We start from the raw sequence: 24248 nt of genomic DNA, 5'->3' as shown, positions 1-24248 counted from the left end.
CTAATCTCAAGAGACGGCTCCAGATTATAGATAATAGATCATTTTATCAAAAATACAATTATTTTTAAGAGCTTATTTAAAAGTTTTTATCTCATCTATATATTTGTGTATATATATATATAAAGAGTTACCTTTTTGTTGACAAACTTAGTTTACCTTAAACCAAGGCATAATAAAAGTATTATATAATGTTGATGACTCAAGACATGTCTCAACTAGATTAACAAATAATTATATTTAAATCACATTCACATTTAAATAAACATTATACCCAACATTGAACACCCTTTAGTTCATGTAAAGCTGAATCTAAATAGAGCTCATTAACTCCACACTATCTAAAAACAAAGACATACATTGAGACATAGATAATTTTAGATACATAGGCATAGTTTTCTGTTTGAAATTTAAAATATCTTTTTGTTTTATTTATTTATTTTGAGCTCCACCAATTTGTTAATGGCTGGAGTCCTAGATAGAGTGGGCTGTGTATCCCAAGGAGATGATAAGAGTTAACTTAAGGTTTTTTTTTAGTCCTATTTTTGTTTCTTAGGCAGAACTGGAGCTCAAAAAAAAAAAAAAATATTTTAACAAGTTAACCTTTTCTTAACTGTACGTGCAAGAAGAACCAGTTTTGTAATTTTAAAAAGATTTTATTTTCATCAGTTTTTTTTTGGAGTCTAAAGAATATCATAGCCATTCAGTGTCAAAAATATCATTTTTTTTTGTAGCTATAGTATATTATTAATGATATATGTATGAGGGAATTGTTGTCACATAGGAAGTAAAGCCTTGGCTACAAAATTTTCACAAATACTAGGACTGTTATGGAGACGGCAATGGCATCTTATTTCAGTACTCTTGTCTGGAGAATCCCAGGGACGGGGGAGCCTGGCGGGCTGACATCCATGGGGTCGCATGGATTAGGACACGACCGAAGTGACTTAGCAGCAGCAGTAGCAGGACTTTTAAGCATATCTTGAGGTAACATAGTCTATTGAAATCTTTTATGAGGCCCGGTACGATTAGGAGAAGGGAGAGAGAGTGAATCTCTCCCGGTCTAAAGGGTGTAAAGGTATATTTAAAAAGCAATCTTGAACCAGTCCTAATGAGATGGATGAAGCTGGAGCCCCTTATACAGAGTGAAGTAAGCCAGAAAGATAAAGAACATTACAGCATACTGACACATGTATATGGAATTTAGAAAGGTGATAACGATAACCCTATATGCAGAACAGAAAAAGAGACACAGAAATACAGAACAGACTTTTGAACTTTGTGGGAGAATGTGAGGGTGGGATATTTCAAAAGAACAGCATGTATACTATCTATGGTGAAACAGATCACCAGCCCAGGTGGGATGCACGAGACAAGTGCTCCGGCCTGGTGCACTGGGAAGACCCAGAGGAATCGGGTGGAGAGGGAGGTGGGAGGGGGGATCGGGATGGGGAATACATGTAAATCCATGGCTGATTCATATCAATGTATGACAAAACCCACTGGAAAAAAATAATAATAATAAAAAAAAAAAAAAAAAAAGAGCTAAAAAAAAAAAAATCCTAAAAAAATAAAAAAATAAAAAGCAATCTTGTGAATCAGTAATAATAATGTGTCGATTTTGAGGAATAGTAATAGGTGATGGGATCTCTGGTTGTAATGTACCCATAGGTTTCATAAAAGAATTAACTTTTCTAAACTCTGTTAAGAGACACCATTTGTTATGTTTTCTTTTTATAACAAAAATAGGAGAGTTCTAAAAAGAGCAAGATTCTTCAATATGTTTCAATTTTAATTGTGTGTTTATAAGTTCTTTAGTAGCTTGTAATTTTTCTTACGTAAGGGGCCATTGCTTTGTCTAAATAGGCTCATAATTTTTCTCAGTTATTTTAATAATTGTTTTGTTTGTTAAATGAGCCGTGGCCCCTAGGAAAAATGTGGAATGTATATCTGAGTTTGTCATTGTATAAGTAAGTTCTTTCCTATTAGATTAAAGGGTACATTTATCACATAAGGTTTTAATGTTGTAGGTTAGCCTTCTGGTCCCTCACATGAGTATATTTGAATACTTTGATAAACTTTTTGTACTTTAGTTTGAGAAATTTTTGTAATTTGGCAAGAGACCTTTTGTACAGGCCAGGATTTGGGCCATAAATGTTTGGAAATAATAGTAATATCAGATTCAGTGTCGAGGAGACCAGAAAATCTTTTACCATTAATTTTGATATTTATATTTGGTCGGGCATACTCAGATACTAATGATGTCCACAAAGATTGTTTTTGATCTGTACTGTCAAACCCATCTGTCCGTACATTATTAGAGGAATTAATAGAAATGTAAGGTAAAAGAAGTAATTGAGCAATTTTGTCCCCCTTTTTGAATTGTCATAGAATCTGAGATGACATCAGAATTTGAATCTCTCTTTTATAATTTGAATCAATTATTTTAGGGTGAACAGTAATTTTTTTAGAAGTCAGACTAGATCGGCCAAGCAAAAGACCAAAAGTTTGTGGGGGCAGGGGTCCAAAAAGTCCGGTAGGCACTCTAGTAGGGACTGTTTGAGGGTAAAGGAAAAAATCATTTAGGGCTGGTATATTGACGGCAGCACTGCTAGATGTTGAGGGTTTGACGGAAAAGATAGAATTTGCTCCTGTTTGGAGTTTCTTGGAATAGGTTTTCTATCAATATCAAATTTAAATATACAACTTTTGGCCCAGTGCATTCTTTTACTGCAGCGAGGGCAAATTTTTTGGTATTTTATTAGCCTTCTTAGGGCAGTCCCTTTTTAAATGATTTTCATCTCCACAATTAAAGCATCCTTTATTTTCCTTTCTAAAGGTAGCAGCCATTGCCTCAACCAGCATTTGCATCTTTTGAGTTTTTGATCCTAGATTGCGACAAGCTTTCAAATAATCAATAATAATCTTAGTCTTACAAATTGCAGCTATAGCTCTTTGACATTTCTGATTTGCATTTTCATAAGCAAGTAATTTCTCTAGCTGCTTTTTGGTTTCTTCTCTGATTATAGTACGGGAAATAGCAGCTTCTAATCTAGTTTAAAAATTAGCATAACTTTTCATTAGGTTCTAACAAATGAGAGACTTCTGGAGTTGTGACTGTTGGCAGAGGAGAAGCATTTGGAGCAGCCGGGGCAGGGCTAGAAAGAAAATTTTGAGATATTTTGTATTGTTTTAATTGGGCCTTTTGTAAAGTTTAATCATTTAATTTATATTTATGTAATAAGTGTTCTGTCTGTTGCTGAATATTGGAAGGGCGAGAATGTACCTTGAAATGGCAGAATTGCAGCTTTAATAAGAGCCCATAGGGGCTAGAGATCAATTGGAATATTTTTTCTTTGTTTGGCTGCTCATTTTACATTTTTTTTGACCTGGAGCCAAATTTCTAAATCAAAACTGCATTTATCAGGAAACTAAGGATTATGTTCAACTACTGTTTCAAGGCAAGCCTCTATTCATTGCCATGAAGCCAGAAGTCCCTGAAATTTAAACAAATGGTGAAGTAAAGTAGAAAAATAATGGGGCTGGCCAGCCGTTTAACCCATGCCTTAGTACTTACCGACCTCAATAGGTCCCTGAGTCACTCCGCCCGATATGCCACGTATACCAGAGTCCCTGTTCGGGCGCCATTTGTTGGGGTCCTTTAATGGACCGGAACCTTGTGGTACGGAGTCGATGATAAGAAAGTGAAAGAGAGAAAGAGAGAGAGAGAGACAAAAAAGACCCATGGACCTAAGCTCTGATGGAGCAAAGGTGCTTTAATGATTTTTCTATGAGTATATATAGGCTGCAGTACAAGAAACTTCTTTCGGGAATGATAGAGATCAAAAAACCAAATGTACAGCAACCATTACCAAGGGAACAAGGGGTAGTGTTAGTCACAAGGTCGGGAGACAATCCATATCTCAAGAAAGGGGAAGGAGATTAAGCTGTTTTGTCCTAAGAAGAATGTTTACTAAAGGAGACCCAAGCCTGCCTCACACAATGACCTCAGCCCCTGGGAGCAGCGTGCTGTTCCACTTGAAGAGGGACAAAGGACTCATGAGAGACAGCATGTAGGAATCCTCCCGTCAAACATTCCCTGACATCAGACAATGTGGTAAAAGGATGACTTTGGGGATTTGAAATTTCCAGCTCAAGGACCACATAAATGACTGGAAGCTTCTACGTGTGCCATGCAGACCTTTAGCTCCTCCTGGAGCTAAGGGCTGAAATTGCTGAAAACCAAACACAGAACCTCATACTGTGTATCTACAATTAGAAAAGAATAGGACACTATAAGATGGGATGATAATGAAGGGATGCGGAGCCACTACATTCTGAAGAGTCTCCTTTGCTGGTGGAAGAGTCTTCCCATCCCCATAATAATTTAATTCGACCATACTTAATTTTATTATACACATAGCTTTGATAGTTGCAGTAAATAATACCAAATATGAGACATGTATGCATATACTGCCCTTAAAGAACTGAATCTTCATGGGAGGATAAGAAATACATACTTGGAAAAGTAATAAGAATAAAAAGTGTGGTATGAGTACCAGGGCTTAGGATGTAAATAAGAATGATTGGGAATAACATACTTGAGTTGGCCCTTTAAATAGATTTAAAATGAAACGATTTGAGAACTGAAAGCAATTAACATAATATCTAATGTAATTCCATTTAATAACTGAGAAAACAAACACAGAGAAACTGACTTCTCCCAATTATGATAGCAACTTACTGGGAACAGAATTCTGGTCTCCTGATTGCTGACTCTTCACTGTTTCCTTTGCAACCACTGCCTTTGTGACTGCTAAAAAAAAAAAGGAGAGAAAGAGAGGTGAGCAAAGAAGGCCCTATATAAGCACTAGGAGAAATGGACCTCCTTGTCATACATATGGATGATGATATCATCCATATCATCAGCATCCTTCACTGCTGATATGTGAATGCTCAGTAAGCAGACTGGTGAAGGGCTCCTATTATGAAGTATCAAAAAGTAAGACTAGAATGGAATGAGCACCTTGGTATGAAAAGATAAGATTAAACCAAACAGAATATTAACAGTCTCAGTCTAGGTATTTTAGATGTTAAGTAAGAAATAAAAGTAAGTGCTATATGAATTTCAAAACAGGTCAGATTCCAAAGGCTGAAAGTAAGCAGGGCTGGCTTAGTGGAAGGGATAAATTGGAGATGAACATTCAAGAGGTATAGGATTTGAGAGAAGAGGATAATTTAGATAAGGTAAGGAAATCCTAGGACCTGGAAAATCAGGCTGAAAAGGCATGATGGCTCAAAATGATGCAGAGTAAGGAAATCTAAAGTTAAACAAACCAAGTAGCTTTGAGGAGAGTGAAGACACAAGACTAACTAGAAGCTTGAGTAGAGGGTACCTGGGAAATAGGCTGAAAAGGCATAATGGCTTAATGGTGCAGAGTCCCAGGAAGGCTGACTGTACTCTGACAGAGACCACTGCAGGTGCTTAAGCAGAATATCTTGGTTAACGTTTTAGACTCATATGGCAATGACATACAGGATGGACTGAGCCAAGAGAATAAAAGGGAAGGCCAAGAGCTATTTTTCTAATAAGAATAATAAGGAATTTTATATACTAAAGAATAATATACAATATTTATATACAGTGAGCTATTATTGCATAGACACTATGCTAGCTTTTCTCATTTAATTCTCACAAAAACCATATGAAGGAAGTCAAATTATCATCTCCATTTTTAAAATGAGAAAACAGAATCTACATAACCTGCCCAGGTCACAAATCCAGGGAGTGGAGGAGTCAGAATTTGAGCCCAGATAACTTGACCCCGTAGCTTACAGTCTTAGCTTCTATGCCATATCCTTCAGTATTATTAAATGTCTCTGAAAGAATCCAAGAACAAAATAATTAGGGCTGAACTAGTAATTAGTGGGAAAAAGATATGTAAGGAAGAGATGAGACTTTACAAGGGAACAAAATGACAGAACTTAGTATTTAAGAGATAGATGGGGATGAGAAAGAGTGAAAAATGATCATCCCATCAAGAGTGAAAATACAAGGAGATGATAATACCATTCACCCTTGGAAATCACAGGGGTGAATCCAGAGGGGAAAGATGAGTAGTGTTTCAGATATGTTGCATTTGGAAAGATGAAAAGATATCCATGTAGAAATTAGAATATGCATTTTAGAAACTCAGGAGAGAAGAAGGATTGAAATTGTAGGTTTTTGAAATTATCTCACATAAAATGAATAGAGGAAGTAACAAAATTATTTAAGCTCTTTAAGGGGGTGGGCGGGAAGAAGCACTCTCCGGGGACCAGCAACGTTGAAAGGCAAGAAAGTGGCAGGAGCAGAAACAGGTTAGGTCAGTCTCCCAGAGTTCAACAGATGAGACTTTCAAGAAGAGAGCAGCTGCCTTCTAATTCACTCTCTCTTCTCTCCTGGAAGATCTCATTCTCACTTATTCCTTACACTATTATCCACACACATGCAAGTAAGAATTAAGAGAGGGCTACAGTTGAAGGAGTTTGAATATGTCAACAAAGGGCTGAGGTAAGCAAAGATATCACAAAGGAGTGATTAACTAAGCATGAGTATGTAACTAGTTGAAAGCAATATTTGCATGTACAAAGACACAGATGGGTTAATTAAACCAGTTAGGCTGAATCAGGGAAAGCATCTGGAAAAGGGCTGTGTTACCATCAAAAGGTAAGGAAGCTATGTTAATCTCCATCACTTAAACACAATCAGCAAAATTCAGATTATGCGAAACACCACAGGACCAACAACCAGGTTCCTTCAAAGGAAATCCAAGGGAGAAATATGGAGGTGGAACGTGTAGAATGAGAGAAGCTTGAACCTATCACAACTATCAACCAGTCACAACGTGTGAACTGGATAGGATCCTAGGTTATACAAGCACAGTAAAGGAAAAAAAACAAAAAAAAACTATGCACAAGTAGAAAACAAGGAACTACATTAAATATTTTAGATATGATTAGATTGTGGTTATGCTTTTTAAAAGTCCTTTATGTTTTTAGAAATCATACTGATATATTTATAGATTTTTGATGCTTGATATGTGCTTCAAATAAATACAGGAGTTATGTGGAGAGTGATATAGAAGTAATGAGATAGCTATGCAGTCTCTCAGTTGTGTCCGACTCCTTGTGACCCTATGGACTGCAGCACGCCAGACTTCCCTGTCCTTCACCATTTCCAGGAGCTTGCTCAAACTTATGTCCATTGAGTCGTGAGGCCATTCAACCATCTCATCCTCAGTCATCCCCTTCTCCTCCTGTTTTCAATCTTCCCCAGCATCAGGATCTTTTCCAGTGAGTCAGCTCTTCGCATCAGGTGGCCAAAGTACTGGAGCTTCAGCTTTAGAATCAGTTCTTCCAATGAATATTCAGAACTGATTTTCTTTAGGATTGACTGATTTGATTTCTTTGCAGTCCAAGAGACTCTCAAGAGTCTTCTGCAACACCACGGTTCAAAAGCATCAATTCTTCAGTGCTCAGCCTTCTTTTTGGTCCAACTCTCACACCCATATGTAGATTGGCCAGAAGTTAATAATTGCTGGAGCTGGGCACTGAGGTCATGTAGCTTCATTTTTTCCATATGTTTGAAATTTTCCTCACTACATTTTTTTTGAAGATGCAGTTTGCTTTGCAAGAATAGGATTTTCTTCCATTTACTGTAGTTTAGATGACCCTGGTTAAGTTTTCTTGACCTGGGTTATGGATTTTAAGCAATCATGGGGATTATCAAATCAGATCTAGACAAAGCTAGAAAATGAAGTGGTCCATCAAAAAACAAGGACTTAGAACACACGGTTCCACCTGAAATGTGACAGGAGATAGATGCTTCAAGTTATGAAAGGGTTTCAAAGATAAAATTCTAACAAAAAGGACAAGAAATTAATAAGGGATGTGTGTAAGGAGTTTGTTGAGTGAGCAAAGCAATGGTTAAGAAAAATGATTCTGTCCACTCTTGTTTCTAAGACAAAGTAGAGAGTCAATGCCAATGAAAAAGACATGCAGCGATGAGATGACCAAACCACAAAATGGGATATTTTGTTCATGAGAAGAGAATGTGCGCTAAAGGCATGTTAAGACACTGGAGATCTAGGGGTAGGGTCATTCAGACCTTTGCAAAACGACTTCTGCCATCCTCTCCTCTGTTTATTCCTTTTTCTTCAATGATCCAAAGTGCACAGGTCCTAGGAAAAAGGTGGTAAGAGTAAGGGATAACTGAAGTTTGGAGGAAAAGGTTAAAGATCATTTTCTCTCCTCAATCCTGAATTTAACAAATCGTGTAAAAGAAATCTGTCACCTTTCTATTTGCATGAGGTGGGGTATAGAACGCTCAGGACTTGGAAGGACAAGTTGCTTTACACAGGTTGCAGGGAGGAGACTAGGAACTTGGGCTGTGAAGACCTCTACCCTTTTTCTCTTCTAGGCCTCACCCTCAAGAATTCCCAAAGCCCTAGAACGTTTTTTCCCAGGTGTGTAAACAAAACAGCACTAAAGGGTTAAGACTATGGGAAGGGAGTAGAAGGAAGCATTTGAGCTTAAGCGAGGGCTGCTTCTAGCAAGGAAGTCGGAGTGGCGGAATCAGTTTGAGAGTCACGTTGGCAGGCGCTGGAGACACACAATGGGTCAAATCAGAGCGCCTAGGAAGCCAGGGAAAGGACTGCGCTTTATACGGGTCTTTATACGGAAACTGCGCTTGTCAGACTCCCGGGAGACTGCTGCGGAGCCGGGTGGGGTGAAGTGGGGAGGAGGGGGTGGTGGAAGAGGCGGAATCGGGGTAGAGGGCTCCAAAAGAGGGAAGAGATTGATTCCCCTGAGGTAAACGGAACGTTCCGAACGCCTCTCCCAAAATCCAGCTATCTCGCTGTTCGATAACCTCGAGAGTTAAGCGAGCCTCAGAGGTCCGCCCCTCCCCTTCGGGTCACCTGCTGGCGACGCCGCGGTGGTTCCGGGTTACGCGCTGGAGCTTGGCGGCGCGCGGACCTCGCCGAATCCGAGCCGCGAGTCCCAGGCCTCCTCCCGCCCGTGGGGGAGGGCCAAGAGAAGATACGCACCAATCAGGATGTAGACTTTGAAGACGTTTACTCTATGGGCCAGTAAGAAGGCGGAGGGCGTGGCCTAGGGGCGGGACGATTGGCTCTTCGGGTTTAAACCTGGGCGGCCGGGCCGTTAACGGCAGCTTGGACGCGTTTGTGGCACGTCCGCCTGTGTGAGCTGCGGGAAGCTAACTGAAACCTGCGCTGGTGCGATAGCCGCGCCGCGGGACTCGGTGCGGCCGACGGACCTCGGCTGGGCAGGTAAGCGGGCAAAGAAGGGGAGAAGTGGTACACGGCCCCCCCCCCCCCCCCCAGGGCCTCGCGCCCGCCGATGGCTGCAGAGATGGGGCTCTGAGTAGCGAGGAGTTGGAGTCTCCCTCCTCTGGTGGCCGGTCCCCCGGGCGCTCAGTGCAGAGTCCAGGTGTGCGGCCTCCGGGGGCACGTGTGAGCGGCGCCGTGCGTGCCCCCGGTGCGCCCGAACCCCGAGGTCACGTTATGCTCCCACTGCCGGTCCACTGCCCGCCGGGCGGCTACCGCGGCGAGGACCCCAGTGGTCCGTCCACCCGGCTCTGCGAGGGGACCGGACTTTGGGGCGGCGGGACCCGTGCCCGCGGAGGAGTCAGCTTCCTCGGAGGCTGGCCCCGAGCGTGCGAGACGGCGACCACGCCCCGGGCCAGCTGGTGCAGACTCTGTGTTGTCATTGTGAAGGGAGAAACCTCTTCTCCCCTTCTAGTTGGTTTCACCTTTGTCAAATTCTGTGTTACAGTGCGAGAAACTCTGCCTAGTGAGTTAGGATAGCGTGTAGATTTGAAGAACCCTTTAGTCTTGCTCCAGCATGAAAAAAAAACAACTTTTTTTTTCCTGGTTATAAAAGTTACACAGTCTCATTATTTTTAGAAATCCAAGCACTGCTAAATACATACTAAAAAAGGAAGAAAATACTCGCGATTCTGTCAGCCACAGATTAAAAATCAGTGTTCCTATTTGGGTTTACTTCAGATATTTACATGACTGTCAAGTGTATTTGTTTTGAATATAACAAAGCATTTTCATTTAAAAAGCAGATCATGCCTCAGTCCCTAGTATTTCAGGAATAAGACATTTGATCCATATCAAATGGAGACATGCATTATCATTTTTAATGGGGGCATAATATTTCTTGCTGTGGCTCTACTATGCCATATTATTTAACCTGTCCCCTAATGGATGGACATTTGTTTTTCTAATTTCTTGATCAGAAAACAATATGGTAGTGGTTACTTGCAGACATATATGTTTGCATTCTTGTCCAGTTTATCTCCTTAGAATAATTTCTTGGAAATGGATGGTGTCTTCGAAAAAATGGTACAGTTTAAATTCCGATTCAGGGTGGGAGGGAGGCTAAACAGGGAGGGGATACACACTTATGGCTGATTCCAATACAGCATGGCAGAAACCAATACAGCATTGTAAAACAATTAGAAATAAATTCTGGTTCATGCCAGAGTGCCCTCTAGAAAAACTGTCGGTTCCCCCTCCCCCACCCCCCTCAGCAGTACGGAGTGTAAGGGTAGATATTTCTCCACAGTCTGCCCTGTATTAAAAAATCTTACCAATCTAAAAGGATAACTTAATGTTTTTATTTGCATTATTGATGAGATGGAACTTTTTATGTTTATTACTCATGATTTCTTTGATAAATCATCTGTCTTTTGTCTATTCTGCCGCTGTGTGTCAGTTAGCTCTCTAAGAGGAATGTGAATTAGTGATTTTGAACCTGTTATATAATTTCCACTAGTCTGTTGTTTCTTTGGATTATGGTTATCTTTTTTTAGGGTATTTTGTTTTCTTTTGTTGTAATATTGCCGTGCTTGAAGCTACACGCTTCACTTCCAAGAAGTAGAGAAATTTGTTCTAACTCAGCAAAGTTTAGAATCTTAACTAGTGACCCAGCCCCTCTTCCAATTTTAAACCCTTCCCTTCCACTCTTGAAATCCTTTCATTTGTAACTAACTCAACTTGAGCACTTAATGGCTTCAGATTTTGACAAGATACTGCTGGGTATTTTGGTGCAGATAATAACTGTATTTATCTACAAAATATAAGCTGTTCTAGCATCTGTGTGAAAGTTTCCCTATAGGTAAGGAGAAAGGATTTTCAGTTCTTTATATTAAAAAAGAAAGAGAAAAAACTGACAGCTACTTACGGATCTTGCTAAATTGTATATTTTATTATTTGCAAACACCTGTCTTCATACACTCAAGAAAAAGTGTGCAATAATTTGACTGCAAAGAAAACATGCTAATCATAGTATAGTACACATGCCATTAAAAAAAAAAGTCACTTTGGGCTTTAGTGTTGGAAATCCACCCAGCCCAGTGTCCTGTTCCATTTCTGTCCCTACTTTCCTACTTTCCACCTAGTTTTATATTGCATGAACGTTGAAATGGATGGTATAATAGTTCTCACAAAGCACCATTTTATTTATATACGTAACATATACTTACATGTTATGTATATAAAATCTTGTTTAAACTTCACAACCTATTGAAATAATTGTTTTCCAAAGTAAAAGCTAAGCCCTGCTTTACTTACATTCATTTAGTCTCTTACCATGGGTCACACTTTGGAGTTTGTGCATTGTATTATACAATACAGATAATTCTGCAAAGTTACATTTGGGGAGTTCTGATTTGCTTCATCTGTGATGATTGTCCTGAGTTTTTCTTTCTTTTTTTTTGTCCTGAGTTTTTCTATGGCAACTACCAGAAATAATGTCACTAAATCCTTATTCTAGATTTGATAATACATCTATGTTAACCTTGAAAGGATTCCACTTAAGATCAAAGACCCTAATCCTCTCTTTTGCTTCTACTATAGACTCTTCTAAGCATGGCTTTTTAGTTAGTTGCTTTTTGTCTCATGTATCATCTTTTAGAGTTGATTTTTTTGATTCCCTAAACTCTCTTCTTTCCCTAGGTTTTTTTTTTTGTTTGTTTTGAAAACTAACGCCAGTGCAAGTACATTGAAATAAGGTAGAAAGTTGAAAAAAATAAAATGCTTTGGTTTGTTCTTATATGTTTAAGTGGGAATATTTTGCTACACTCCATGATTATGTTAAAAACAGAAGGATCTTTACCTCAAAATTAAAGGAGAAAGACCATTTGTGGCTCACATAGCAGTATTAATAGATGGATAAGCTTCCTGAAAGATGCTGTGTTTTATCTACTTAGGTCATTTTCACTAAACCAGTTTATCAAATATGTTTTATGTTTTTAAGTTTTGACATTTGGGCAAAGCTCTTTTATGAGAACTCAGATGAGTAGTGTCATTTGCTTTTGAAAAGAACAGCACAACAAATCAGATACTTGTGGGTTCTGGTTTTAATGAATTTGAACACAAGGCACAGGTTTCCAGGTGTATGTAAATACATGTCCATTTAAAAATTTCTTCTTGCTTGTCCCACCTCTAGTTCTCCTGGACAGGAAAGAAGGAATGTTTAAACTTCTTGTTCAAGAAAGACTTCTTGGTGGCGGTCCTCTCCCAACTCAATCTGTGGCTGCCTCCAGACGCTCTCAAGATGGCGATCTCTCTGTGTTCCAACACCTACAACAGGCAGAATTGGGAGGATGCGGACTTCCCTATTCTGTGCCAGACATGTCTTGGAGAAAACCCATATATCCGAATGACCAAAGAAAAGTATGGGAAGGAATGCAAAATCTGTGCCAGGCCATTCACAGTGTTTCGCTGGTGCCCTGGGGTCCGCATGCGTTTCAAGAAGACTGAAGTGTGCCAGACCTGCAGTAAATTGAAGAATGTCTGTCAGACCTGCCTCTTAGACCTAGAGTATGGCCTGCCTATCCAGGTTCGTGATGCAGGATTGTCTTTTAAGGATGACATGCCAAAGTCCGACGTCAACAAAGAGTACTACACGCAGAATATGGAGAGAGAGATTTCCAACTCTGATGGAACACGGCCAGTTGGCATGTTGGGGAAAGCCACATCCACCAGTGACATGCTGCTCAAACTGGCCCGGACCACACCCTACTACAAAAGGAATCGACCACACATTTGCTCCTTCTGGGTGAAAGGAGAATGTAAGAGAGGAGAGGAGTGTCCATACAGACATGAAAAACCAACAGATCCGGATGACCCCCTTGCTGATCAGAACATTAAAGACCGATATTATGGAATCAATGACCCTGTGGCAGATAAACTCTTGAAGCGGGCTTCAACAATGCCACGTCTGGACCCACCAGAGGACAAGACTATCACCACACTGTATGTTGGTGGTCTGGGCGATACCATTACTGAGACCGATCTGAGGAATCACTTCTACCAGTTTGGAGAAATCCGGACCATCACTGTTGTGCAAAGACAGCAGTGTGCTTTCATCCAGTTTGCCACAAGGCAGACTGCAGAAGTGGCTGCCGAGAAGTCCTTTAATAAGTTGATTGTCAATGGCCGCAGGCTCAACGTGAAATGGGGGAGGTCCCAGGCAGCCAGAGGGAAAGAAAAGGAGAAGGACGGAACCACAGACTCTGCAGTCAAGCTTGAGCCCGTTCCAGGGCTCCCAGGAGCTCTTCCTCCTCCTCCTGCCGCAGAAGAAGAAGCCTCTGCCAACTACTTCAACCTACCGCCTGGTGGTCCTCCGGCCGTGGTGAACATTGCCCTGCCACCCCCACCTGGTATTGCCCCGCCCACACCACCAGGTTTTGGGCCACACATGTTCCACCCCATGGGACCACCCCCTCCTTTCATGAGGGCTCCAGGACCAATCCACTATCCTTCTCAGGACCCTCAGAGGATGGGAGCACATGCCGGGAAACACAGCAGCCCCTAGCACTCGTCACCACTCTGAGGCTCTACGGAAGAGAGGGCGCTTAAAAACCCTAGGAAATGAATCTCGGGATAAATCTATTTTTCCTTCCTTCGTAGTTTCCATGGTAGTGGAATTTATTCAGATGTGGGCAGTTGGAGAATGACAGCCATGATTTCCTCTATGTGTTCTCAAAGGATTGATGGACCTGAAATAAGCTGCCATTAACACATCTGGTTATTGCTATAACATTACTAATAAAACTTAATGCTTCTTCCCCTCTTCTGTATGGGGAACAAGCAACTGGGTGAATTGGAATGTCCAAGGGAGTTACCATCCCAACCATATGTTCATTTTATATCTTCTTTTGGTGGGTGGGGGGTGGGAAATGACCTGCAGTAAGAAAAACAAGCAAACAGTTTTTGACCTTTTTTATATCCATTGGATGTTTTCCTTTTTATCATCTAAAAAAAGATTACTAGTACTAATCATTGTAGTAGCAAGAGTGTGACTTAATGCTTCTAAAGTCACACTCTTGAAAGACAAGTAGAAACAGCACCCAGCACAACCTAGATTTTCTCTCTCCTTTCCTGATTTATTAAGGAATCTGGCTGATTCCAAAAAAGACAAAAATTACTTTTCATTCCTGTCAATCAGATGGAGACACAGATTTCATGGAGCTGTGTATCACTGATTAAACCTGGTATTTGAGATGAAATTATTTTAAAGAACTTCCTGTAAAACACTAAGAAACTGTGAAAGGAAAAGAATTAAGAGTGTGTTTGAATGGAAGACTTGTGGCCTACAGGTGGAATGTCAATCTTCAGCATTCACCTTTGTGTGGCTTCAGCGTCTCATTTTAATTTCCTGCTCAGGGCCCGGGATTCTGTTTGGTCTTACAATATTTGGAAGTAACTGAATTGTAGATGGAAAAAAAAAATTGTTGTCTTGTATTTTGGTTTTGCAAAATAAAAACAGGTCAATTTTTATAAAAAAAAACTTCTGTAGCCTAATGGTGCTTTGTTGCCTCCTGGATCTTGGTGAGTTTTCTGTGGTTAAATGATGCTTTTAAGTTCTGCATCAACACAAATTCTCTTCGTTGGCTTCTCAAAAACAGTATTTTCTTCCTCTAGTGTGTCACTACAGTCCCTTTTGGCTTTTGTTTCTTCCTCATGGGATAAATGTGGGTGTTCAATGCGTCCCCTACGTACAAAATGCTCGATCCGGGATTCTAATCCTTGGCATTTAGGACGATCCATTAGGGGCTTATAAGTGCGCATTTTCACTCCTTCTACAAAGGCACTGGTCTGCTTCATGACAGAGGGCTTAACATTTCTCCATTCTATCATTCCATCCATCTTTGGTCCTGTAATATATACAGTCAAGCATTATAGTGGATACTTTACCACAACAGAATCACTTCCAAACTCCAATCTCCCTCCCCCACAACCCTGGATAACTTTGGTTCCCATCATACCTGTTCCACAGGGCAGTGCAACAGAGTCCAGTCCTTGCAGCATACTATACAACATCTGAGTTTTCACAGCATGATTAGCCCATAGTTGCTGAAGGTGGGTAACATTGAACTCCTGAACTTCCCGGTCATAGATCCACTTAATATTTTCAAACTTACAGTCATACAAGACTAAAGGAAATTCCACAGCCATGCTAGACAAGAAACAGGATGAGAATACATAGCAGCCATCCAGCAGGTCTTAAAAAACAGGATCAGCTGGCTTAAGAGGAGGGTGAAATTTTGTCAATATGGAGTATCTAATAGTTGAGAAGATATGACACCATTCCTCATGTTGAACAACTTTATAACAACAACAACAAAAAAAAAAACCGCAGCAAACCATGGATCACTTAGTTAGGCTTGATCTACATTACAGAAAATTTCAATTGTAACAAGTCACCTAGAAGTGAGTTGGGCCCACCATAATGCTGTAAAACTATCTAAGGGGCATGGTCCAGACACCTGTTACTTACTAAAGGGACAGAACAATGACAGAAGAAAATGAAAAGGTAATCACTGTTACATGTTCATAATATTCTACAAGTTAAGAGTAAAAGCCTCATGAAGGGAGAATCAGAAACTTAGTTTTTTAGACAATGGTGGGGAGAGGAAGAATATTTTAAAATATATTCTAATATATCTAACGGCAATAGCTGTTTTTTTGGGGGGGGGGACAGTCTGGGTTTGTGTTTTTAACTTACCTATATTGAGGCTTCTGGGGATTTTTCTCTATGTTCAGCAGCTCATCAATAACCTCTGGCTTCTCCATTCCTTGGCCAATCAGAAAAAGAATAGCCATCATACAGCGGACTTGATGATAAAGGAACGCCTGGCCAGTCACTTCAAACTGGCATAACTGAAAGGGTTCTTGCCAGCCCTCCTCGGCCAGGTTCTGGCCCACTCGCTGTACTTGAGCAGACAGGATGGTCCTCTGAAAATTAATCACCCCATTGGCTACGTCCATTTTACATAAATTCCTAAAATCATGTGTGCCAACGTACTTCTGAGCTGCATAGTTCATGGTTACAATGTCTAAGTTAGCACAAGGGAAAAAATAGCGGTAGGTCCGCTCAAGACAGCTGAACCTAGCACTGAAGCTAGTTTCTACGGGAGCCCAGGCCAGCACGCGGATGTCTGGAGGCAGTACCCGGTTGAGAATGTGGGTATAACGGATCTCTGTAGCCACATCATTGACTTCGTCTTTTAAGTTAAGATCCTCAGAATCCCTGCCCTTTGGAAAGTGAGAACGTAGGTCAAGAGAAATCACCTGTGGAATTAAGAGAACGATATTTAGAGATACAAATAATCTGAATCCTCAGTATGTACACCTAGAATGTATTAGGATTGCTTGCTTTGCGAAACAGGACAATGGCCCTTACCTGTCCAAAGGCACTAACTCCTTTGTCTGTTCGCCCACACCGGTGATAGTTGGATGTCTGCCTGTTTTCTACCAGTCGAGTCTTGGTTAGAGCCTCAAACAGTTTCTCTTCAATTGTATTGCTTGTGTTTTCCTGACTGGCAAAGCCCTGATAGCCCCAGCCCAGATAGGCGATCTTTAGAGCTACATGTCTTTGACCGTGAGCACTGAAATCAAAGGCACGCTTAGCTTTCCGCCCAGCTCCTGAAGAATTCTCTCGAGTGTTTGAGTCCTTGTTCGTGGCCTGTTCCTTTTTAAGTCGCTTTACCTCCTGCTCCAGTTCCTGTACTCTCTTTAGGAGTTTCTCAGTCTGGATTCTGTCTGCGTCATTTTCAGCCATGATATGACAACCTCGGGAATAAATACAAAGAGATCCACCCTATCCGAAAAGAGAGTAAAGAGACACAGTTTTAGTGCTGATTCCCTTGGTGATGGTGGTATCTATCATTCCATTATATTCAAACAGTATCTAAGATTTAATTTGAGGCCTAAGGGATATATAGACGTTGGATTCTGCCCAGGGATACAAGCACTAGCTTCATTATTATGGATCGATCATCTAGATATTATTCTTTTCCATCATGTCTGGGCAATTCACAGTGAAAAAGGAAGGTAGCATCAACCAAAAAATAAAAAAAAAAAATCCAGCTAGCATTCTTATGATTTAAGTAGTCAGATTTGGGGAAATGTAGATTTCAATTGTTTATTATTCATGAGCCGAGATGGTGGAGGACTGATGTTATTGATATTTTTCCCCTAAAACATTTCCTTTTGACGTCTCATTATATTTGTGCTATCTTCCAATCATAAAATCTTTTTATATGGAGTATTTATGTCTATCCAAGTTTCTGCTGCTTTCTGATATTGCAGATAAAATTACTGCTTGTGGTGGGTGGTATGTTCTGTCATCTGAAACAGTTCTGTCTTAAAGGTGGTGCAGCAGAAGCGGGCCCAGTGGAAGAAACTTGTCAGTGGTTGTACTTCATATTGGAAGTAGAATCTGGAATCAAGATTTTACCCCTTTAAGCAGCTTGATGGCACAAAGAAGGTAATTAAGCATTAAGATCTTTCTAAGTCAAATTTAATGCATATTCTGATAAGAGATTTCTGTACCTCTAGTAGTTAAAACTGTCATGATGGAAAACTAAAGTCACTCTGGATAATATAATTTAGATATCAGTGTTGAAATTCCTGACGTATTGCAATAATCTGAGGACAACTGTACCTACATCTGTAAACTGGGACAGTACTAGACAGTCTGACTGATGGTTACTTTACGTCTAGGTAACTCATTTAGTTTTTTGCTCTTTGAGTTTCTATGACAGATTACAAATTTAAATGTAAAAAACAAAACTATACCAGTATTAGGAGAAAACATGACATAACCGTCTTACAATCTTGAAGTAGGGAAGGCATAAGTAAGGAGCTGCAGAAACCCAAAAAACTGCGACCCCCTAAGAATATGTTTCTAACAACCAAAAGTCAGAAGTTAGATAACAAACTGGAAGAAAACTGTAATGATAGTATGTATTTCATATATACTCAGCTTTCATATAAAGATGAATAAGGAAAAAACCAGCAACCTGAGAGGTAAACGGAAACAAGCATATTTCATACAGAGGGAAAAAAATCTTTACAAGTGTATGCAAAGATGCTCAAATTTACTCAATTTAAATAAATGCCAGTATATCGGAGGGTTGTTTCATCAAACTGACTGCAAAGAAGAGAGTGTTTGATAGTATACCACCTTGAAGAGAGGAACAAGCTTTGGAATACACACTCAGTACTTCTTTAGAGGGAATCAGGCAACAGCTATGAAAATTGAGTGCACACATGCCTTTGACCCACCTATTCCATTTCTAGAAATTGAATGTACACATATGCTTGCACAAGTATGTAAAACTTATATTTGTTATAAGACTCGTTTTTAAGAAAAAAATAAAATCACTAAAGTAAATCATTCAGGAACACGCTGAATAAATTATGGTATGTCCATACCTTGGACTTCTATATACCTTTAAACAATGAAGTCAGTCTATTACTTCTGACACTGACACAGCTGGATCACTAAGACTGTTTAGGATTCGAAAGAGTTATGGTATAAAAATGTGTATATGAATATGGAAAATTACTGGAGAAATGATAAGAAGCTGCCTTTGACAGTGAAACTTGCTTTGGGTGAGAGGGTGGGGAGTCCTTGCTTTAAACTACATGTATATGTATTAGTTTTTCAGCCTGAGAAAAATATCAGAGATACAAGAAATAGTGGGCAGTAGATACCTATTCTAGATCCAGTCAGGAAACTGGCATTGGGTGTTTGGTTTGGGTACTTAAAGTACTTAAGCATAAGGAGTGTGTGCTTGTGATGGTCTTTTGGATCAAATCACTCTCACAGTTAAAAGCATGGACTCTGAACCCAGACTGCCTGAGTTAGCATTCCAGCTCAACCACTTACTAGTGCTGTAACCTTAGGCTATTTAATCTGTCCATGCCTCATGCTACTCATCTGTGAAAAGGAGATACTAAAAGTACTTATCCCACAGCTGTGAGGATTACATGAGTTAATAAATGTAAAGCACACGAAAACAGTGCTGGGTCCATAAAGTGTCCCTCTAAAGTCCAAGTTAGATAATGTACATGAAGCATTATGCCCCATATCATTAATCTCTTGAGCTTTTCTTATGCCAGAACCCACCTATCCTAGGAGCTACTAAAGGTGGCAAGACTTCCAGGCAGGAAAATTGGGAGTGATTTAAGAAGAGCCTGGAAATGAAAGTGGGTAATAAACCGTGAGTTGAGTTAATGCTTGCAAAATGACTGCAGATGGTGACTGCAGCCATGAAATCAAAAGACGCTTGCTCCTTGGAAGAAAAACTGTGACCAACCTAGACAGCATATTAAAAAGCAGAGAAATTCCTTTGCCAACTAAGGTCTGCCTAGCCAAAGCTATGATTTTTCCAGTAGTCATGTATGGAAGTGAGAGTGGACTAAAGAAAGCTGAGAGCCGAAGAATTGATGCTTTTGAACTGTGGTGGTGGAAACGACTCTTGAGAGTCCGTTGGACTGCCTGGAGATCAAACCAGTCCATCCTAAAGGAAATGGGTCCTTAATATTCATTCGAAGGATTGATGTTGAAGCTGAAACTCCAACACTCTGGCCACCTGCTGGGAAGAACTGACTCATTGGAAAAGATCCTGATGCTGGGAAAGATTGAAGGCAGGAGGAGAAGGGGCGACAGAGGATGAGATGGTTGGAGGCATCACCGACTCGATGGACCTGAGTGAGCAAGCTCCAGGAGTTGGTGATGGACAGGGAAGCCTGGTGTGCTGCAGTCCATGGGGTCGCAAAGAGTCAGAGACGACTGAGCGACTGAACTGAACTGAGTTACTGCCCCTCCAAAGTGCTCCCTTACTGCCTGTACTAATCTGTATTTTACCATATACTTAACTGTTGTACTTATGACTGTTCTGTTTCACTGCTATAAAATAGTACATAGGAAGGGAATGGTGTTTGAGCTGGAAGTTTATTATCAGAGGTCTAATCAGTGATTTTCTCTTACAGAAGGTCCTTCAGTGTAGGAGAAGCAGTGGAGGAACTTGTGGGACCTGATGGACAAAAGTGGGCTGATATGGATCCAGAAGAACGAATGCTAGTAGCCGCTAAAGCTTACACTCATATCTGTGCAGGCCACGGTGAGGGAGATGTCAGGAGAGAAGCCCAGTCCATCCTGTATGATCCCTACAGTAAAGCCTCAGTAACCTCAGGAAAGCGACCTGCTTTTCCTGCGCAACTGCATTACCCACACATAGAAAGCAATGCCCCTTCAGAAGCAGTCTCAGAGACCTCCCAAAGACTCCGAAAGCCAGTTATGAAGAGAAAGGTGCTGCGTCGAAAGCCAGGTGGGGAAGTATTAGTGACAGATGAGTCGATGATCAGTGAATCAGAGTCTGGTACAGAAAGTGACATGGATGTCTGGGACTTAAGACAAAGGCTGATGAATCTGCACTTCCAGGAAGACGGGGAATCTCCAGTTGATATTTCACAAAAATTTAGTCTACCACGTGAATACCAAGGAATTTCTCAAGATCAGCTCATTTGCTATCTACGAAGAGAAGAAATGGGCCCTCCAGCTTATGAACAAGACCTGATTGTTGCCAGCCGGCCCAAGTCCTTTATCCTCCCAAGGCTGGACCAGTTGAGCCGAAACCGGGGCAAGATAGACCGGGTAGCCCGCTATTTTGAATATAAACGAGACTGGGACTCCATGCGGTTACCTGGTGAAGATCACAGGAAGGAATTACGCTGGGGTATCCGAGAGCAGATGCTTTGTCATGCAGAAGCCCAGTCCAAGCCTCAGCATATATATGTTCCAAACAATTACCTAGTGCCAACTGAGAAGAAACGATCTGCCCTTCGCTGGGGTGTTCGTTGTGACCTTGCAAATGGTGTGATGCCCAAGAAACTTCCTTCCTTCCCTCTTTCTCCTTCTTAAGTCTTTTTTTTTTTTTAAACTAGTCTCTCCTTTCACAGGATTGTTTGCAATAATCTGGTTCTTAGTATCTCTCCTTTTATTTAAATAGAAACAACTAACTCAAAATACCATGGAACACAGTGTAAGGACTTGACCCATCACTGGTCTTTCCTAGATATATGTCACATTGGTATCTACCACTTAACTTCCAAATGACCATCACATCTAGCAGTTGCAAGAGGAATCATGCCAGAAAAACAGACCTAGGCTTTCTGTTTTGTCTTAGTGAGCAAAGCCAGCACTATTTGTTTCATGAACTTGTTACTTTTGGCCAGTGTGAGTTGCTGTTTTTATCATTGTGTTTTTAAAGTTGCTGAGCAGTAAGCTTACCTATTAAAGACTTTTGGAAATTTGTGAACTTGACCTTATTTTCCCTTAAATATTTTCCAAAGGCAATCTCAAACCTAGGTTATGATTCTGCTTCCAATCATACTCTGCATCATACTCTCCGCACCTAAGTGAGAGCCAAAGGGAATGAACAAAAACCTGGCCTTTACACACAATCCTACATGAAGGAAGAGCAAGATAACCTTTGATACTAAAGGAATACAGTAATTCCACTAACCATGTTCAATGTTTTTTAATAGATGCTCAATAATAGCACGATATCCCATGCAAGGTTCTAACCCAAGTTTTGTTTCAGAATTATTTCAGTAATATGTTGCCCTCCGTTTGTCACTTCTGGAATGCCATACTTTTTATAATTTGCCTCTGAGATTTTCTTAGAAATCATGTCTGTCATTTGAAAGCTATTGCCACATTGCAACAGAGCTTCAAACTACTAGCAGCGGGAGCCAGATGCAGACATAACAACCAAAATGAATCTGGCCTGTTGGGGTCAAATCACTAACTGAGCTCATCTGAACTTTTGGTTCTTCACTTCTGTTCCAATAATACCTAAAACCTAGAGGCTGTTAGGTTTAGCATTTAAGCCAGAAGAGTGACAGCAGAAATCGCTTCCTTGTTCAAGGGAAAAACAGCCATGTAACAAAAATGAATGACCTTGACCATTACTTTCTGCTAAAATACATTTTCTCCATAATATTTTAAGTTACATCATTCATTCATTCACCCAGTTCCATTGTTAAGCATTCATCAGGGAGAGAAATAATCAGTGGCTCAAAGATACATGTAAGGTAACATTCACTGCAAATAAAAACTGCAAACTGTCCAACAACAGTGAAGTAATTAGACATTAGTCATTGGAAATATATGGGAAGCTAATAGAAAAAGGAAAATTAGATCAAGCACACAGGCCACACACACTGTCTTACTGCACACACAAGCACAAGGAAAGCTCAACACACCTAACTCCAGGTAGTGGGATTCAAGGTAGTTTGTACCTCTTTTTAAAAGTTAACAGCAACATAGCATTTTTTACATACAAATCAGTTAAAAAAAAACTCCCAGTGGTTTGCCTCTTCATATATTTCTCAAAGCCCAATATTACCTACCTTATGAAACCAATTAACTAGACCAAAGGTATTAAACCGGTAGTAAGACATTTTTGGCAAAAGGGAACTGACTCAGTAGTTTTCCCCAGAACGCCACCTCCCCTCAGGGTGAAGCGCAGTGGTTCTCAAGCAGCTGTGTAATAGCAGGAAGGGAAGTAAAAGTCGCTCAGTCGTGTCTGACTGCGACCCCATGGTATACGGTCCATGGAATTCTCCAGCCCAGAATACTGGAGTGGGTAGCCTTTCTCATCTCCAGGGGATCCTCCCAACCCAGGAATCGAACCCAGGTGTCCCGCATTGTGGGCAGATTCTTTATACCAGCTGAGCCACCACGAAGTCCAGGAAAGGGGTCACCAAATTATCAAACCAATGTTCAAATTTGGGGGGAAACTGTTGCCACACCTCCCCACTCCACATACTACCGGAATCTCCACTTCTAACTAATATTTGGTTTCATGAGCAAACGAATTCTGAGGCAGAAGAGACTACACTCCGCAGTCCCAGAGGTCTCAAGAAATCGAAGTAAACAAGCTCCTAACTGCTGCACGTTTCTGACAACTGCTCCAAGAAGCACCAGACACAAAAACACAGGGTCTTTAGCGAGGTTCCACTTCCATACTCAAAAGAGTGCTCTCCTGAAAAGATCAAGGTACAGAAAAGGGAGCATAGGGGAAGTGACAGAAACGTCCATCTGCTTGCCCATCTGTTCGTTCCTCTTTGTAGAACCCAGAAAATAATTCACCCCCCAACACCCGCACACTTACCTTCCGGTTGTCGGCCACGCAGCTTTCTTCGAGACAGGAAGCTGTCACTTTGCGCCGGGTCCTCATGGGAAATGTAGTCCAACTTTATGGGAAATGTAGTTCTAAGAGCCGGGAGTGCAGGTTTAACACTGAAATCTGCCTAATGTTTTGCAGTCCGGCCACCTTCTGGGCACCTCCAACAGGGCATGATCTGGGGCCTGCGCGAGGACAAGAATAAAAGAGAGGATAATTTCTCGTCCGCTAAAATAATAGAACGTTAAATTTAAAGAACTTGACCCGATTTTATTCGTAGTTAAATTAGTAGGAAGCTATCACTGACAGTCGAAACCATTTACAATTAGACTCCACATGAAGGGCTGAAAAGGAATGTGATCGTCTCATAACAAATGACCGAGATGTCTGAGTGACCGAACAAGGACGAGGAGTCTTGCTTCAGCACCACGGAGAGATCATAACTAGGATTTTGCGCGTTTTTCTAGAGATGCTGATTGAAATCTCAAGATTCCGGTTAGAAAAGTTGAAGAAAAAGATATTCTGCTTCTTTTGTCCAGATGTAGCAGTCATTGGTGCAAGAATCTACCCCTGATTGTGCAGGTGAAGGTGGGAGGTGAAGGTTGTACGAAAGGGGAAACAGTTTTCTCCGCGTTGTTTCAGCACGAGGCACGTATCAGAAGTAAGATGAAAATAAGCCGGTATTTGG

General features: G+C 40.8%; 3 protein-coding genes across 4 annotated transcripts; 2 read left to right on the top strand and 1 right to left on the bottom strand.

Moving 5' to 3' along the window:
• The first annotated feature begins 9191 nt into the window (after positions 1–9191).
• LOC133073514 (pre-mRNA-splicing factor RBM22-like) lies at positions 9192–14136 on the top strand. The gene is made up of 2 exons (XM_061167059.1): positions 9192–9329; positions 12520–14136. The coding sequence occupies exon 2, from the start codon at positions 12628–12630 to the stop codon at positions 13888–13890; it is 1263 nt and encodes a 420-aa protein (XP_061023042.1). The 5' UTR covers positions 9192–9329; positions 12520–12627; the 3' UTR covers positions 13891–14136.
• HYLS1 (HYLS1 centriolar and ciliogenesis associated) lies at positions 9201–21398 on the top strand. Its single transcript, XM_061167071.1, has 3 exons — positions 9201–9329; positions 17731–17847; positions 20361–21398. Exons 2-3 carry the CDS (start codon positions 17834–17836, stop codon positions 21289–21291), a joined length of 945 nt encoding a protein of 314 aa, XP_061023054.1. The 5' UTR covers positions 9201–9329; positions 17731–17833; the 3' UTR covers positions 21292–21398.
• Positions 14283–23586, bottom strand: PUS3 (pseudouridine synthase 3). Of its 2 annotated transcripts, none has more exons than XM_061167038.1 (5): positions 23549–23586; positions 16762–17178; positions 16084–16649; positions 15344–15534; positions 14283–15232 (listed from the first exon to the last, which is right to left on the bottom strand). In XM_061167038.1, the coding sequence occupies exons 2-5, from the start codon at positions 17137–17139 to the stop codon at positions 14922–14924; spliced, it is 1446 nt and encodes a 481-aa protein (XP_061023021.1). In that variant the 5' UTR covers positions 17140–17178; positions 23549–23586; the 3' UTR covers positions 14283–14921. The 2 variants fall into 2 exon arrangements, with proteins under 2 accessions (XP_061023021.1, XP_061023029.1); XM_061167046.1 differs by having other exon boundaries at positions 17068–17178.
• Between the last annotated feature and the right edge of the window lie 662 nt (positions 23587–24248).

The sequence above is a fragment of the Dama dama genome, chromosome 2 (assembly GCF_033118175.1).
Source record: "Dama dama isolate Ldn47 chromosome 2, ASM3311817v1, whole genome shotgun sequence".
Taxonomy (NCBI): Eukaryota; Metazoa; Chordata; class Mammalia; order Artiodactyla; family Cervidae; genus Dama; species Dama dama.
This window is presented reverse-complemented; position numbering and strand designations above follow the sequence as displayed.